The 19,752-nt window shown below is 39.5% G+C and overlaps 1 protein-coding gene across 1 annotated transcript in view; it reads right to left on the reverse strand.

Annotated features, from left to right (window-relative positions):
- LOC127353525 (neural-cadherin-like) overlaps positions 1–19,752 on the reverse strand; it is an 83,078-nt gene that overhangs the window by 49,003 nt on the left and 14,323 nt on the right. The window contains exons 2-4 of the mRNA XM_051382803.1: positions 7,604–7,801; positions 1,125–1,350; positions 23–227 (exon numbers count right to left, since the gene is read on the reverse strand). Of these exons, the coding sequence (XP_051238763.1) occupies positions 23–227; positions 1,125–1,350; positions 7,604–7,801 (629 nt within the window). The remainder of the gene's footprint in view (positions 1–22; positions 228–1,124; positions 1,351–7,603; positions 7,802–19,752) is intronic.

The following is a 19,752-nucleotide window of genomic DNA, read 5'->3' on the forward strand; positions in this document are numbered from 1 at the left end:
ATCCCTCTCTGATCAAACCAACCTCTGTGGCGGTGCTGAGGCTGCCAGGCTCCTCGCTGGCCCGCACCATCAGCAGGTAGCGTCGTTGGTCACTCTCATAATCTAGCGTCCTGGTCAGACTGATCTCCCCCGTCTCCTGCTGGATGCTGAAAAGGCTGCTGGGATTGATCAGCAGGCTGTAACTGACCGGCTGCTTCTGGAAGGAAATGGCAAACACCACCAGGAAGCTGCAGAACAAAGAGAAAGTGATTAAAAGAAATGAAAAAACAGTCTTTACATTTCGATTTTAGTTGCACACATGTTGAATTAATATTGAAATCCTCTTTTCCTACATCAGCACTGTGCTGTAATGAAATCAATTACTGTATGGCCCATTGACTACGTGCTATAAACACAGTCGATCAGTGCTTGTCAGTTCTGTATAATAATGTCTTACTATTAGGCAGATATCAATGTTTGCTTTTACGGTTAAGAGAGTTTGCGTTCCCCTAATGATGTGTGATGATGATATGTTAATTCATGGCTGAGTGCGCTGGTGTGACCAAATGAATATTCATCAACATAAGTCTTAACAGGTAGCGTTTGGAAATGAACACCTAAGACACGTGTGTGTTTTTATGCATGTCTGCATTCGTTATTGTAGGGCTTGTTTCTGCAGAGACATGTACGTGTGCATTTCTGTTTAATTGTTGCAAATGTAAATTATGTGATGTATTTGTCAGTGAATCAGTATGCATTCATGCATGTATTCATCCAAGTGCAACATTTTTAATATTGCTCCTCCTTATATTGTATTCTTCAGATAATTATATCTATTGAGCCAACAATAAAGAATCTGTCCAAAAGTATTAAGTGATAACCACATGGGAATATCCACATTTGAATAAAAGCCCCAGTATAACTGTTTAACTACAACAGAAGACTTCAGAAAGGTATCACATTACTGCAATGTCTACCGAAGAGGCCAAATACTGTCACACAATGTTGAAAATTACAATAGAAATATATATATATATATATATATATATATATATATATATATATATATTTGTTTTGCCTGTATCACACTGCCTTAATTTATCACTGATTATGTATGCGTGAGTGAATCTTAACATAGTACTCACGGCTGTCCTTCAGGTGTGTTTTCTGGTATGGAAATGGCGTAGCTAGTATTGGTGAACTGTGGCGCTCTGGCTCCGGCCACCACAGAGAGCATAGCAGGGGCACCGCGGCTGCCCAGGCCATCAAGGGCCACCACGCTTAACAAGTACTCTCTGTCCCTCTGAAGCACCAGTCCTGTGGTCACCACCTGGCCTGTCTTCTTGTCCACTGCAAAGCAGCCGTCACCGCCTACAGGGAAATACAATCACATTATTTTCTAACACTGGATCCAAACCAATCCAATACTGCTGGCATGAATACTAACACAGACATGTTACCTGAATGGCAATTTGAAATATGTGATGTTGTCTTGCTGCGTTTGCTGAGTGATGGCCCAAAACAAATGAGCCACACAATAGTTATTTTTTCTTATAATATACTCAAATATGTTCAGATTACGTTTTTAATGCAGCCTGTGCTTGCTGCTTTATCAAAACATCTTAATAGTGTAGACATATGAATAAACTCTAACTCACAAACACACTTGGTACGTTTAAACAAAAGGTTCTGTTTTGTACCACAATGGAAAGGCTCTGACTTGGACAATGCTAGAATTTTTTTTTTGCTTTAATTAAAGCCTCTTGATAACTTGATCAATGTTCACAATGCTCTTATCATTCTAACATGGGCTCTACTATGATATAACACCCAATGGATTAAGATATTTAAAGCAGCTTCATTAAAATGTATCTTTAATTGCTATTTTGTATTCAGGCAGTATGGTAGACATTCAACAGTGACTTGAAGCTGAATTTGCATTTATATTTACATTTAATTCATTTGGCAGACGCTTTTGTCCAAAGTGATGTAGAAATTAGGTCCAATCCAGACCACAACAGATTGAGGACACGCCTTTTAGAATAAGTGTCTGAGCCCACTCAGTTCCAATGATACAAGGTGATGGTAGGCCTGGTTCATTCATTTGCAGATCGTAGTAAATGAGAAAGCTCATAAATCTGAATGAGGGAGTTCAAGTAAGTCAGTGCTTTGTTAGTGGCCACTCTCTAGGCGAGCATTACTGACTTGAATTTAATGTGAGCTGCAACTGAGAAGTAGTGGAGAGTAATGAAAAATGGAGTGACATATTCTGATCATAAACTGACTTTAAACTCATATGTAGACTTTATTTAACTCCCACATTGGTACTTTCTCAGTGGGGGTGTCCTGATGTTGCGCAGCTTTAAAGACAAGTGCCTTCCACTTAATCTCATTTAGTTAACATAGAAATACCTATTGCCACAAATGATTACTATTAAATGGGTATTCTTCCTTGTCATTATCAACCCAACAACCATGTTTCTTATTTGCTGGTTTGACTGTTGCAAAAAAGGGTTAGGGTTAGGGGTTAGGGGAAAAAAAGAAAAAGCTAGCTGTCTCTCAACCATATCTAATGGCTATATTTTTTCTTGACATACTTTGTTTGGAAGTATCAGTCAGAAGAATGCTGGGAGAGAGTAATATGCTGTCAATGTATAAAAATGGGGGCACACTGTTTGGTGTGGGGAAACACAATATACAGAACTGTATAGTCTGGTATATGCATGTGGCTAATCTATATTGCCTTGCTGCACCTATACGCTGAGTTTGTTCACATCAATCACAATGGCCAGATTTCTTGCAGACTCTGTTGGAGAGAGCAAGGCGGAGCTGAGCTGGATACTAATGTTGGGCTAAATCGAAGGACTGGCTGGGATCACCAATAGTTCAGTCTCACAGAGATTGAGCTGAAGGTGATGCTCCTTCATCCATTTTGAGATATCACTGAGGCATGCTGAGGGAAGGTCAGATAGAGCTGGGTATCATCAGCACAGCAATGGTAACAAAAACCATAAACCATGTGAGTGGATAATCCAAGAAGGGGAGGTGGTGTATATTAAGAAGAAAAGGCGACTAAGCATCAATCCTTGCAGTATCCCAGTGGATAGGAAGTCATGTTTTGTCTTTTCCTTGCCATGCCACTCTGAACGATCACCCTGTGACGTAGGATTCAAACCAGAGTAACACTGTACCCGAGATGCCAGGTTTGGATAGAGTGGAAAATTTGGTGGTTCACCTGAAAAGCTCAATAGTCAAAGAGCTGAGAACTAATGACTAATGTGAATCAGTTGTCACTGACCTTTTAATATCACTGACAGCAGCACAGTTTCAGTGGAAATTGCAGCCATGGTTGTCAGTAGCTTGCTTCTTCCAAAGGCAAATGGTGACTAACAAGTCAAGCTTTGAGAAAGTTTTTTATAGAATACAGGAAAAAAGTAGCATTGACTCTGCAGATGGTTTGCTAATGTTACAACACCTGCTCTTCTATCTGTAATCTATAATACAACTGTTAGACACCTGCTTTACTTTTGAACTAGAAGACAGCTGTTGCCCACTAAATCTTTGCAACACATAAATTCACATAAATTCAGGGATGATTTATATAACTAGACAGGTAAATGGAACAGTGACAAATATACATCAGTTATGATCAACCTACTACTAGCTTAGTGTACATTCAGTTCAGGTGGAATTGAAAAAGAGAAGAAAATAGCCTCCTCTTGTACTTGAGGCTCTGTACAGTATGTAAATACCAATGGTGAAAAGTAGTACATTTACTCAAGTACTACTTGAAGGTATCAAGTAGTAGTTGAGTACTACAGTTTTCCTGCCGGCATGTTTACAATTAGTATACCACTCACCACAGCCCATTGTTTCCATCCTTGAGGCCTAACAGACATGTTGAATGTACTTCCTTTCTCATGAATCATTTGCAAAGAATCATATGTTGACTAATGCATTTTACTAAAGCAATGACACTGTCTTGGTTTGGAGGATCATGCTCAAAAGTAGTTTCATGCACGCAGTCCACATAAAGAATATTAAAATAGACTTATAATATCCATTGTTATGCAGATGATACAATCTAGCATATAACTCCTCTACTCAAGCCATGTCTTTATTACAGTCTGCCTTTTTTATTTTTGAAGTGTTTTGTTGTGTAGCCTTATTTATTCAATTATTCTTAACAACACTATACCAGTATTACAATGTATTAATTATTAAATTATGATTTCACAACAGTTTATTTAACTATTCCACAGGAATAAAATAAACACATCATATGATCAGCTGTTCTGATCGGTGTTTATAAGTTGCTCAGTCTGCCAGTTCCACCTCCTGTGCACTGCAGAGGTGCACTTGAGCAAGGCACCTAACCCCTAACTGCTGTGGCAGCCCATCACTCCACCATCTCTCTACATTTGCATATAAGACCATAATGGTATTTTGGGCCTATGTGTGTAAACAGTGAGTGAAAAAAACAATATATAAAGTATATCTTCGTCTTCTTCTTCTTCTTCTTAAAGACAAGGCAGACCTTAATTCATTTGGTGACCAGACAGGATTAGTATGACAGGGCAAAGCATGCGTTGGGTACATACGACATAATAAATAAATAGGTAGAGAAAAGGAAAATAGGACAAGGAGAAACAAAAGTTGTGTGGCAGAAGCAATCAGTGATGTCCTAGGTACAGCAATTTCATTTTCTTTGTGTCTAATGTTTTATCGTTTTCTTTTCTTTTTAGATAGATAAATCAATAGAAGTCAATCAGTATAGTTAATTGTTGACTTGGATTCTTCAAAGCTAGTCCTGTCAACACCAGTAGACAAAAGACATTAAAGAGTACACACAAATAAACAAATACAAAAATATAAACCGTGAGGAATGACTCAGTCGTGATTATGTACTACAGTACAGCCTCTGTAAACTCTGCTTATTTTCGGCTACTCTTTAAAACTCGGCAGGATTCCCTTCCTTAGTTGCCACTAGGCCCTGGGGGAGGAAGCTGGCTGTCGGAGGGAGCATCCCATCGCCCATTTACCCACACTGAACAGCTCCCAGACACAATGGGAGAGAGCCTGTTTGTGTAGGGAGAGAGAGTGTGTTTTTTTTTTTTTCTGTTTTGTCCTCATTTATTTGTGTATTTATTTTTCCCCCATTCTTTTTCTATTTTTCTTTCCTTGAAGGACATCAAATCAGGCCCCTTCAGCCAGGATGTTATAGTTTCATGGGAAGAAAAGGAAAAACTGAGATAATAAATAAATAAATAGATAAAGAAATGATATATTAAAAAAGAAAGAAGAAAAAAAAGGGGGCTATGTACATTCACATATTCAGATATTATACATACATATATTATGAACAGTAATAGTTAATGAGGTGAAGGTGAGGTAGGGGAGTGACATATCAGAGAGGAGGAATTAAATGTAAATAAGTAATGAAGAGAAAATGGGGTTTTGCTGGTGTGCTGTATTTTTGGTGTGAATTATTTGTATGTATTTCACAGGGTGTGTACATCAATAATATTACAGTCTGCCTTTAACGTTCTTCAGAAATCTCTTTGTAAACTCAAACTTGTACTGAATGCTGATAAGACAAAAGGTGTTTCATTCTCAAGGACCCATAATTCTTACATTTTCCTGCAACCCATACACATAACGGTACTGAAGTTATTCAATTTGGTTAGATAGCAGGCTTACTTTTAGTAAGTACTTTGCACCACACAAATGGAATGAACTTCAAAGGACACAGTCTCATCCCATTGGATGAATTTAAACTTTTACTTTGGAACCTTTTTAGGGATGTGTGTGATGCTGTTTGTATGTGTTTGTGCATGACTGGCTGGCTGTTGCGTGTCTTATCTCTATCCTACTTCTCCTGGTCCAGTATAGACCAAACCCATTGGAGACATAAATTGTTAAAAACGGCTCACAAATATATATTTTAAAAGCAAAATAATTTCTTAAACAGCTCTGCACTGTGGAAAATGTTACTCCAACAGTGAGAAAGCAAGCATATCTCCGGGACTATTTTTGGTGGCAAGAGTCAAAATGTTCCCATGTTTATGATTACAAAGGAACATATCACCTAGTGAAATGCTGTGAGTCACTGATGTGCTTTTAATTATTTTTGGAAAATAGTGGCGATCTATGGCAAAGATGAACAAACTGTATCAGGCTGTGGCTACACAGTCGGATCATTTCACTGTTGTCTTTTGTCTTTTCATGGGAGTTGTTAGCAATGAAGAATATGACCAGAATTATGTAATTTATGAACACTCTGGAGGTTTGCGTTCTGATGCTTAGTGAACAAGGTTACTTTTGATACTTACTACTGCTGAAAATATTTCTATTCTGGCAGGACTGCAGACCTTTATGTGGAACACTTTTCTTGTATCATGTATGCGATCCACATCCTGCTGCTGGTTTCACACTAATCAGTTGACAGATTGACAGTTGGAGGCAGTAATGCGTCAACAAATGTATCAGTGCAGCAAAGGCAGTGAGGGAAGACAGCAAGCAAGCAAACAAACATGGTCATAAACAATTTATCATTTAACATATTAAAAAATGTGCTTTACCAATGTTTTATGGGGAAGGAAATGCATTCAACACATTTGTGAGACCTCAAGGATACGCACAGTGTGTTTTGATGAGTAGCGCTGAATGTAAACATAACTTCTGTTTGTTTACAAGAAAACTCCACAGGGCACCTTTAAATAAAAGATCTAGTTCCCACTAGTGTTTAATACTAAAAAATGGGATCAGACAGACTGACCTCGCTCATCAAAAGAGCGGCTACCCTCATCCTCTTGAGGTCTTAAAAGTTAAGCACAGGATAAGAGGTTTAAATAAATAGATGTGAAATCTTAAAATTGAGTGAAGATTACTTTGAAGGAAAACTATTTAGTTTGTTTGAGCTTTTAGAGGTGAACCTCATTACTTACAAGAGTTCTTAGCACGGCCATATCAACAAACTATGGCTACCTTGTGGTAATTTGTGGTTTACTTCACATCAGGGAGTTGTGCAATTGACTAATGTGAGTCAAAGGGGAGACTGTAGTGTTTTGTAAAGCCCCTTTGGCAAGATTAGCACATCCCCCATCTCTGACATGGCAACAAACCTCTATCCCCTCAACCACCAGGGCGTCTACTACTCTGGCAGACTTCCTACGGCCCACTTTGTGTGTGTGGGTGTGGGTGTGTCTGTGTGAGCAGATGCTCGTGTGATTCTGTGTGTGTGTGTGTGTGTGAACCAGAGAGAAGCAGACAGACAGACAAGAGTGCATAAACAAATGTGTGAAGGCCTCTGGCTGTGTGTGTGATTGTGTGTGTAGGAGAGAGAGAGGGACAGAGATACTGAGGCAGAGAGAGACAGGATGACAGAGAGACAGAGAAACTAATGGACACCTAAAGAGTGTATGAATGCATGAATGAATGTGTGAATGCCTGTGGCTGTCTGTCTGAGAGACTGTGCTGGTGTCTGACTAGTTGTATTTATTTCCAAGGCTCTATACCCTGTCAACTTATTTTAACAACAACACAGCCTATTATAATACAACTTCCGTCCAGTACATCTTGTGTGTGTGTGTATGCGTGTGTGTATGTACAACAGAAAGCTTACCATCAGACAGAAAGTATTCCACCTCTCCGCTTTTGCCCTCGTCCCCATCGTGAGCCTGAAGCTGGTAGACAAACGTTCCCACAGGGGCCTCGGGGGACACTACAGCCAGGTAAGGGTACGGCTTCATATTCCACTCAGGAATGTTGTCATTGACATCAGTGATCTTCAGCTTCACCTTGTTCAGGTACCAGTCTGGGCCTGGGGGATAGTGCAGAGATAGTGACGGAGCTGTGGTTACTGAAAGTGACAGCTGTCATGTAACTGTGTGTGTAGAGGGGAGACAAGCAGCCAGGGGAATCTGAAGCACCGACAAGCAGTAAGTCAACTGAGGGTACAGGTATGTGAGACATTAACCCTCTCCAGCAGAAAGCAAACAATAATGCTGTAGGATTAGAATAAATCTCAGTGATTCTTCTATTTGCAATGTGAAAAGTTGATACCAATACAGTCTCCATTCAGCTCAGAGTTTTGGTCATAGTAAATTAATGTTACTATCTTTAACATGGCAATTTATCCACTATCTTTCCACTTCGTTTTGCTTCACCATAGCTGCCAGGTTTGGGAGATTGTTGTAAGTGGATGTCAGGAGGGCTGTTTGGGCCTAAGGTGGAGGTTGGTCGAAGTGACGTCATCCATCCATTCTCCATCAGGGCTCCCATCCAGGTTTCCAGACACCCAGATTCCCATGGGAGAGAGACTCAGCCACAGTCTCATCTACCGAGTCTATGTAAGGCTACCTTGATCTTCCCACAGGAGCCTAGGGATGATGCCTCATGGCTGCAGGCATTTTGTCGCCTGCACACTGCATCACTGGAGTGAATAAGAAGATTCCAGGAAACCAATTACCAACTTGCTAACCCTGAGCTGGGGCAGACAGCAAGAGTGCACAGCAGCGCCCAAGGAAAAGCGGTGTATAACTGCGTTGCGGTCTCTATGACTGGAGCATAGCGTGCCTTTCGCTGGAACTGATAGTAAGGGATTGTTATTCACATTAAATACAATGACACAATCTGGAAACAATGTGCACAAAAAACTCTTGACACTGTCACAGGCTCGATCTAGGGCACTTTTTTGTGTAGAATCTATTCCTGCAAAGTGGAGCAAGTCACAGAATTGTGAGCTAAGACACTATTTCCACAAATATTGACTGTGATCTTGTGTCAACGTGGCATGAAGGAATGTCAGAAGAGCTGCCAACCAGTTCAGTAGGCTGCGATCCACAGAGGCCATCTGCCTCACCCCAGAGAAGGAGAACCCCCTGCCAGGACAAACACAGACACACATGCATACACACACACACACACACACACACACACACACACACACACACACACACAGATACGAACACAATCACAAAGATTTGACATGCAGGCAAGTCGTCTCATCACACCCAGACACATGCTTGCACACTTGACATAGCGTGATTAGCGTGTCTCTTTCTGTCTTCCTCTCTCTCTCTCTCTCTCTCTCTCTCTCTCACACACACACAAACACACACCAGTGCACACTTACCCACAGAGGTGAGTTACTTAAGGGCTAAAAGTAACTATGGATTTCAAATCCCATTATGTAAAAGCTCTCCTGTGTGTGACCACAGGCTATATATGTACTTTTAAATCCAAGACAAAAGCAGCAGAATTTGGAGATGCATCCTTTCACTAGCTGCGGGCTGACTCAACAGATGTGCTGTCATTGTACGAAACAGTTCTACTTTGCTGGTTTCCCTAATATTCTGTAACATCTAAAGTCGATTATAGCCGATAATAGAAAACTATACATTGGTTATGAGCGGTACATACATACAGCAAATGGTATAAAGTCTTCAAACTGTACAAATTGCTATAATAAATTTTTTATAGCACCTAGTGTTCGCTCAAATGAGTTGGAAAGCAGAAAACTGATGACGGGATCCCAACTCCTATTTCTTTTTTAACTGGCTTACAGCTAAGATGCATTTTGATGGAAAATACAATGTGTTGCACTCCAGACTAGCTCTGGAGTGTTCACAACTGAAACACAATAGCTATAAAGTGTGTGACAGCTCCTAAAAGGATTGTTAGAGGGATAATAACAGAGGGAAGAAGAAGCTAGAGGAGAGAATTAATCTAGCTTTCTGCGCAGGCTTTAAAGTTGCTCTGCGGAGAGAAAAGTTCTGACTTGGATCTGACAATGCTTCGTTTTGGATAAATAGCCACTGTATCGTGGGGGCAGAGAAACTAATCAATGTTCAGATGCTATCTACTGAAATGTCGACTGCGGCAGTTTATGCAGTTTAAGTCAGATCATCCTGCCCTGTAAGACGGAACAATCCTTTCGTGATGAATAATAAAGAAAGGATAAAGATTATTTTGCAAAGTAGAGGGGTTTAAAAGGCACTTAATCAAAAGGAAATCAGAGCTCCCGCACTTAACATTTAGTTGACTACCAAATCTTTGCGGGGAGCAGTGCAAGACACATTCCTGCTCCTGCTTGTTGGTGTCTTTCCCAACCATGTCTCTGTAGTAATGGTGGTGATGATTTTACAAGGCTCAGTCTAATTAGCTTGTTACAGAGAGACTAATCAGAGGCAAGGCAGATAATTAGAGCCTATCAGCTCCAGAATGATAATGAAGGATGTACTAGTGTTTGTGTGTGCGTCTGTGTGTGTGGGAGTGTGTTTGTGAGGTGAGTTTGTGTGCACGCTGCATGTTCTAGGGGCTGAAAACGTGTGTGATTTCTCTCTGATCTGGTGAGATAAGTAAAGAAAGGCTGTGAGCGATGCCCCATGAGCACCAAACTGACACAACCTGCCTCACCTGACCGAGACAAAAGATCAAATAACCGGGCAAGGCAGTGCCTCACAGAGGCTCCACTGGATTTTTCAAAGTCAAATATGCTTTGCTCGCTCAGTGTGATGAAAAGCTGTAGCTTAAGCTATACTGTGTGCTACAATCCCATAAGGGTAAGAGCATCTGCTGAATGACTACCATAATAATGTATCATAAAAAGGTGGTTGACGGGGGTAGACTGTGTGGTTGGCTAAGGCTCAGTGACTACGAGTGTAGTGTGTTTGCACAAGTTGTGCACGAGTGTGTGTTCTATATCACTGCAAGCCTTTCTGTTGATGTTTCCTGCTGTTAATCCTCTCCTTGGGTAGTTGCTATATAAAGCTGCTAAGTGGCTTGCCGGTATGAAAAAAGAAAAAAAGTTGTCTCAAGTGCTTCTGTGCACATATACACTGCCCACAGTACAAGGACACTGAGTGTGTGTGGGAAGGGGATGAGGAGAAACAGGCTGAAAAAGAGAGGCACAGATACAGAAACACAAATATCTACAGAGGGAGAAAAAAGAGACAGAGAGGAGGAAGTAGCAAGCAGCGTGGAGGAAGGAGTACTATGTGATGCTTAGCAGACAACATAAAATAACATTACAGAGACAAGAGCACAAGGGAAGCACAACAAATAGCGTAGCACAACAGTAGATGCTGGGAGCGTCCATGTTTGGAAAGATACATACAGTAGCAGAACACATACCACAAGAGGAGGAAATTAAGATAGAACATATAGTATAATTAATATCTGAGGGTCTTCTTATGGATCCCTTGTTCCTCCTAAGTCCAGTGAGGGAGGAAATTAAGATACAAATACTTCTGTGTGGAATTAAATAAATTGCGTCTGCAAGCATGAACATCAATGGCCCGTGCGAGACATGGAATTCCAAGGGTGCTTTTTTAGCAGCAAGTGAATGGAAAGTGAAAATCAGCTCAATGGGGAAGTAATAAGGTACATTAACCAAATGTTTGCAGTGTTAAGGAGGCTCTATTCTAAGCCACCCCCCCCCATCTCAGCGCTTAAAGCAGAGTGTGAAGCCGTCAGCAGGAGATCAACACGCTAAAAGCACTGGGGACAGAAATCTATTAACTCAGGGATCCCAGCACCACACACCCTGGACTCTGCAGCTCAGAATGGCTGACACACTAACCATGTAAACACACATGCAGGCATTTTCATCCCAGAACAATTACAAATGGTAGACTTCCTCAAGTTCTGCACATTTTTCATTCTAAAATCTGCATCTCTGCAGAAAATGCACAAGAAAGTGTTCGATATAGTGGCCAGTCTGTTTCTTTAAGCAACTACATCTGCAAACAATTTGCAACAATATTGACTGGATTATGGGACAGCTTACATTGGCAAGTAATGGGGGAAAAAGGAAGTCACAAATGCAACACAGACATTAGTGGCCAACTGATATGGAGTTTTCAGCCGATGCCAATATTTAGAGAGCAGATCTGCTGATGGCCGATGTATAATTCCAATATCGAAACAAAGAGAAGTCATGTGTAGTTCTATAGGAAATGCAGGCTTATGTTTATAGCAGCAAGCTTGAGAGTTATAGTACAGGGCTTGAAACCAACCTTTTCACCACCTTTGCAAAACTTACAAGAGGTGCAATCATTGTTCTACAACAGCCACACAGACAAGGCTACCTGCAGATGTATCTGATGAAATTGGCCTTGTGAGCGCAGACATCGGCCAGTGGCGATTATCTCAAAATGCTATCACAGACAAGTATAAAAATATGGATGTACTGCAGCATCTGTGGCATTGGTTAACTAAGGGGACATTTAGAGTTGACCATGTTTTAAAGCTCCACATCTTTAAAAAAATTAAATGATTATCAAAATCATCTCCAAGAAAGAAGAGAGAATTTTCCATTCACTTCGACACAACTGGAGCCAACAGCAAGTGCCATTCAGGAACGAGAGCTTCATCAGAAACATCTATTAAATGAACAGATCACAACAAAGAACACTGTAATGGTGTTATGTAATTTGCAGACAAGGATTCCACAAGGGGCATAAGGAGGTTTTGCCTCCCTAGATACAAATTTTGTTTACTCAAATTGAATCCATCTCTTCTCCACAAAATGCATGTTTGTGTACAGAAATATTTTCTGCATAATTAATTTATTGTCCTTGCACACAGGAATATAGACTGATGGAGTCTTCAATCTAAACTGAGGACCCACACCCCTCACAGCACTAGTGACTCATCAACTCTTGTGCAGTTAGAGAGAAATTAATGAAAAATCTATGCATGTATAGGTAAACAAATGACTCACCAATTCAGCAGATGGCAAAACCTACAATCAGGGAGCCAAGTAGAAAAGATCCACACAGTAGTAATTACTCTGGTAGTACATCTACGTTCTAAGCTTTATTATTTTCTAGTATTAATAGTATTAATGGTTCTTTTACTGAAGCTACTAAGTGTCTCTTATGTATGTAGGGATCAGCTCAAACCTGTATGACCCTGAACAGACTAAGTGGTTTAGAAAATGGATGGATAGATAGCTCTTTCCCATCACACACTACAGACAAAAGGGACTACAGCTATAGTCCCTTTTCTGGTGGGCTCATTTTTTCTTATAGTACAGCCAAAAGAATTACAAAATTCATTCAGTCTCCTTTGTTTTATTGCTTTGAGCGAAGAAAGATGTGCCCTATTCACTTCTATTCACTCACATGAAAGAGGAGGATTTAGAGAGGAGCAAGTGTTGAATGAAGATATACTGGTACTGTATAGCCTTCAGAGACAGCAAATATAATTCAGCAACAATATTTTAAGTCCATTTAAAACAATTATGGTCAATGATTTATTTGTATTACCTATGGTTTGGTTTTACGCGTTAAAATAAGTTGAAATGTTCAAAATTCCTTTTATATTAGTGAGTATTTTCACTTCTGCAACCCACTTTCACATATGCAAGACATTTTCCATCTAATGTTTTACACGCGGTACTACAGATTTAATAATGAATGCACTGACTTGGCTCTATGGTGAATCATCGAGCCTTAACCTCTGTAATCAATTGCTGAAAAAAAGCATGTTAATTATTGGCTGAAAAAGAACACAAACTTGTTGACCAATGACTGATTGTCTTTCTATGTAAGTGTTTCTTTTTGAGCAGGAGAAACAGATATTGTGCCACATTACCCCCACCTCCACCCACATTCCCTTAGTGATACTGAAGAGTCATGTGTGCTGCTCTCCAGAGCCTCCATCCAAGGCTTATACCCCAGTAAGACTGGCTGCAGGCACTGCCCACACACACACACAGCTACCCTCAGACATTCTGAGGCAAAAGCAGCCAGTGTTAAAAAGAAAACTGGGGCGTCTCTGTGGTGCAAGGCCAATAATGTGTAATCGCAATGTCCCCACTTCGATTTGGAATTTACTGCATTCATTCATCCCTCTCTCTGTCTCCCCATGTTACATAAAGATCTCTTGTATCAACTATTGACTTTAGCCATGAAGCATACTTTGGAGAAAACCTTAGTTTTACAAGGCTTTTAGCACACTGCATATGGGTTGAACACTACAATTTGCTTTTAACTTGCCACTTATTTCTTAATTATTATTTTTTTTATTATGTACATTACATTTTGTGTTGTGAATGTGTCCATATTCTGTTATTTTTCCCTCTACATAAACATGATTTTCATTATATTGATATTCCACTGCACTGCCCTGTATGTAGCTCTTTTTTTCCTTTTATGCTTGCTATTTGCACAGTTGTTCCAGAGTGGCAAACTCATGAGTATGTAAATATTTCCTCTCAATAAGTTCTGATGGGTGGGTCACTGGCTCAGAGCACCATCTGAGTAGGGATGCTCCGTTAAAGGTGCAATGTGTAACATTTAGGAGACTCTATTGGCACAAACAGAATATTATATTCAGAGGCATGTTTTCATTAGTATATGATCACCTAAAAAATAAGAATTGTTTTGTATTTGTTACCTTAGAATTAGCCGTTTTTATCTACAGAGGGAGTTCTTCCATAGAGACCGCCATGTTGAACCGCCATGAAGCCCAGATCAGACAAACCAAACACTGGCTCTTGACAGGGCCTTGCTAAACTGTATTAAATCTGTAACTTCACCGCTAGATGCCACTGAATGCTACACACTCATCCTTTAACAGACCCTTTTCACTGCAGACATTTTGCCCCAATAAGCCATGTCAGTGAGTGAATGCCAGAGCGCTAAAACTGGCTCACCTAAATGGAATGCAGCCATCATTAATGAATTTCGCCTGTGCTTTTTCTGTCGTGAAAAGTGTCTATTGCGGGAAAATTGTGATTCTTGTCTGAAAAAGATCGAATAATCTTGTTAATCTTGAATAAAGCTTGTAAGCTGTAACATGCAGAAGCAACATAATGACCAGACATCATCTGAACGTGAACCGACAGAAGAGAGGAGATGCAAAAATACATCAATGACAGGAACGTTAGTCACTTTAAAATGACTCATCAAACCCCTGCTAGCCATAAAGACGTTTGATCACTGAAGTGCTCAAAATGTCATGTCTCTATCAAGTGTGAACCTATCATGATGTCACCCATTGGTTTTTGAAGTACTGTTCTGAAGCCTGCATTATGCTGATAGCCATGTTGGTTTTTCTGAGACAGCAGTGGTGACGTAATGCAAGTTGAGTTGCACTCATTGGCTGCCCTTAGTTTTGAAAAAATGGTGGCTCGCCTCGTCACACATGTTGCACTAAAACATGTTTCTGAAAAGACTTTAGACAAGAAATAAGTAGTGCAGTGACAGAAACTCGATTCATATTCAGCACGGCCTAGTTTTGACTGTTTGATCTAAGTTTTCTGCAGGACGCTGAATGACTTGTCAATCACAAGGTAGCCAGGCCCTAAAGCATACCCTGTTTTATTGTCTATTTTATTCTACATGGGACCAGAATGTATAAAATGAACATCATGCTGTATTGAAGAAGACTTGGAACAAGCAATTGAGTCCATAAACCCATTAGGTACCTAAGGTAATAAATCAAGTAATAAGAAGGTCATTTCCCCATAAGATTCAATATTATCGGACTTCTTTTTGCAGCCCCTGAAGCTTCTGCCTGCTGGCCATTACAAATACTGAAATTTTTAAGCCTCTGGAAATGTGGCTTTAAATAGTTCAAATGCATATATGATGTCAAATGTCAGTGTCTCATTAAGCATCCACAGAAATCTAGTTTAAAAACAGCTAATTTAGCTGTTTAGACCATTTATCAAGACTGTGTAGACGTGGCAGATCATGTTTGGATTGACATCTCCTTCAGGACAGAGTTCTGCTGTTGATGGAACAGCAGCTAAACGTATTTCAGCCACCTAAAAAAGCCCACATAAAAAAATCATCAAATAACATCACTGTCTGATTCCTCCATTGTGTGGAAATCTTTCAGGCTTTAGCCCAGTAACGTCAGTCAGATGAATATACACTATGTAAACAGGGTTTTGTGGTGATGGGATAAAGATACTGTATGAAGTCTAAAAATAAACTCAAGCTCAAACCCCCTTGCCACTAGAGCTGTAAACAAATAACGATGCATCAATTTGAGGTTGAAAAGTTAACTGTCCTTGATTTGAAAAGGAATTATAGTTCCTGCATCAAAGTGACTCCTTTTCGTCCGCAATCTTTCTGCTCAGCTTGTGTGTCTCATGTACCAAGGACATTAGTGTCATTAAAAAAAAAATGCTTTGTGTAAAGTCTATTTGCATTTACTTACTGTTGAGTGACACATTTAGTTTACTTTTGAAAATGTATATTTTTCAAGCATCAAACTGATGAAATGGAACGGCATAAAATTAAGACATGGGCAGAACATCAGATGTCATGATGCTTTAAAGCGTTTGTTATAATTCCACTGGCACACACCACACACTCATCCTATGTTTGTCCTACATAACAAATCTATGTAAGATTCTGTATGGTTGTTGTGCTATACATCAATATACAAACAGAACAGGGGATAACCTATTATTTTGCCCACACTGTAGAGTGAGTGCTTTTTTGTTGGATGATGAACTAACTATTCTGACAATGTGCTGCACATATAAAAATCAAGATTTCAACTTTGAGTCTAGGACTCTTTCTTAATCCAGAATAATGAAGCCATACCAGTCTGATCAGTTTAGCAGGCAGGGTTGATAAAAAGCCCGGGTTGAAAGTGAGTTTTGACAGCCAGAATTTTCTAGATGTAATAACTCATCTGGATTGATCAGGAACCCTACCCACCCCCTTTCAGATCGTTTAAGGGCATTTTCTGCTGGGAAGCAGAAGAAATCATATATTTTGCACCACGGAGATAAAAATTTTATAACACCTTCTCAAAATCCGTTTAGGTTTTTGATGTACAATCTTCACATACTTCATTTAAAAACAAGTAAGGGGGAGATTACTTTCAAGTCAATAGCTGTCAATGGAGCCAGTTCCGATTTCCATCCCACTAAAATGTTTGGCTTGCTCTTAAAGGGAATGTGAGTCATGCTGTCGAGGATCTTTTTAGTCATGTTGGTAATTTGGTCATACAGCAAAGTCCAACACAAAAAGAAGATCCATGGTTAGGTTAGTTGTCACAGTTGGTTACTTGTTTACAGAATTGGAAGTGTTCCTGGTGTCAAAATGTTATAATGTTATAAAACATTACTGAAAGACCTACAGCTTGATATTTTACAGCATGACCTCAGACACATACTGTATTCTTACTCTGTCATAGATTAAATACTTTCTTTCCCATCCTCCTCATGTCCTTCATAAACAAAGGACACTTAATAGATCCTTGTCTCTAGATAATCAATACAAGGCTGGAAAACAAAGAAAGATGCACTGAACTGCCTTTATGGAAAACACAATTTCAAACCTTCAAATTAGCTACCACACAAAGGTGTGTTGATCAAACCCACAGTATAAGCACTCTGCTTGTCATCACCACAGACAAACCTCAAGGTACAAATACTTAGCTTCATTTATGCTTGGTCACTCTCTTGACATTTGCCTTTTCACAAAGGTTACTTTGTTGCACCTCGTCCCACATCTACCTTGGCCACAGTAGAGAAATGATTAAGCACACAGTTTACAGCCTCTTCCATACCTCCAGCACATTTTTACTTATTGATGAGCAAAAGAAATACAATGAAATTAAGTGTTTGAAATAAAATAAAACTTTATATTTTACAGAGTTATATTACTGTAAAACATTTTCTTCTCAACCCATTAAAAGACTGGATACAACATATACGTGTATATAACAGTCTTTGACATTACAGAATTTCACATTTCATACGAGCAGTTATCTTACCCTCCTGCTGTGCCACTTTCTGTATAAAAAAAGGCCTCGTTTGTGTCGATAGAGAAATGTCAAGAGCTGAGTGACGGAGCATATATCGAGTTTTCATACTGAGCTAATCAGAATGTGTGGATGAATATAGATAGAGGGACAAAGCTTTCAAAAAGGTCTTCCTTTACTTGACTGCTGATAAATTGGTCTATGGACGGATCAGTGTGTAATTCTGTGTCTAATTGATTCACACTCATTTACTTTTTACCATCTAATTAAACTATTTTAAATTGTAGTTATTGAGAAAATATGTAAGATATGTAAAGGTCTAGCATTTAAGAGGATCTACCAGAAATGGTAGTACATACAACTATGTTTTCATTAGTGTATAATCACCTGAATATAATAATAATATAATGTTCTGGGGCCACCGTTGCTACTCCTTGCTTGGAAGGGGAGGGTGAAGCAAAGGAGTTGCAATCTGCAACTACACGATGCCACAAAATCCTGCACACTAGACTATATTATCACTTTTTTCGCCAATGACTATGAGTCTAAGTACTAAGAGTAGTACTTAGATAGAGATAATTTAAAAATGCTAGTTATGATTACTGATGCAGCATTAAATGTTATATCAGATCGAGGTGAAGCTGGCCCTGCACAACCACACAGGGGTTTTCACTTTCTCGGCTATTTATACCAGTGCTCAGATTGACAATTAGTGGAGGTATTATCGAATTATGAGAGGTGACTAATTTCATAGGATAAATATTGTGGAATACTGTATATAGTAAAATTGAGTGATTTTTTGAAACACCCTTAGCTTCAGTTTAAGGGGTCACAACTGCAACTAATGTTTAATCCTTAACAATGTATTATATTTTATAATATGCTCACTGTGAGCACAAGTTGCACACAACTGGGTTCTTTCCCCTGTGATATTCTGTGATTAATTTAAGTATGCTGAAGACATGGTCTTACTTGACCTCGAAAAGTTGACAGTTGGCCAAGACAAAAGAATTAATTATCTGCAAAAAAACAGATCTGAAAAGAGAGAGCCAGTTTCCCTTGATGGCCAACATGTTGAAACTGTGTTAAACTTTAAATACCTCGGTACAGTTCTGGACTCCCAGGTGAGCCTCTCTGAAAATGCAGAGAGTATATTTTTGAGAGATGCTCACAGCAACTTTATCTTCTTAGAAAACTCAGCGGCCTTGGTTTTAGTCAGCAGATTTTATAACTAGTGTAGAAAACTATTGTTGAGAATGTTAACTTTTCACTTTCCAGCCTGGTACGGTCACCTAAACTGTAGATCTAAGAATACACTTCCTCGGATTGTGTCAATGGCAAGCAAGATAGTTGGCGAACCCCAAAAGTCCTTGACTCAACTTTTTATAGAAAGGATGAAGAAAAAGGCAAGGAGTATCGGGACAGATGTCTCCCATCCTCTCTTCAGCCAGTGTGAGCCTTTGAGCTCCGGGAGGTGCTATAGAGTCCCTCTGGCAACTAAAAAGTCCTTCATCTCAAGTGCTATTAATATTCTTAATTCTACAAAGTGCCTGATGAGATTTTGGCCACAGACATTGACATTAAAATAAATTGACATAAAAGAAAAAGTTTCAGTCAAGAAGACTATTCTTTTGCAAACAGTCCTAGTAGTTCTCTTTCCATCCTGAATTTACTCCACTCACGCATGATCACTCATACTTTTCATGCTGCCATTATCTGGGGCTGTCAATCCCGATAACGTCTCAGTAAAAAGTAAAATATATTTACCTTTCAATGTAGTTGAGTAGTGGTATTAAATTGCATAAAGGAATAATTGAAGTAAATTGCAATACCTCTGTAGAGTGCTGCAGGAATTAGTCATAAAACCCCCCGAACTCAGTTAGCATTTAAGCACTTCCCTCGGTTCCCTCGCCTTGAAGTCAATGGGTTTTTGAATGGGTTTTTGGTCATATGCCTAAAAAAGTCTGTGGTTAACACATGCTTAACATATTTTCACATTTTGTTCTACTACATAAAATACGTCATCATCGCCCA

Source organism: Dicentrarchus labrax, unplaced genomic scaffold, assembly GCF_905237075.1.
Source record: "Dicentrarchus labrax unplaced genomic scaffold, dlabrax2021, whole genome shotgun sequence".
NCBI lineage: Eukaryota > Metazoa > Chordata > Actinopteri > Moronidae > Dicentrarchus > Dicentrarchus labrax.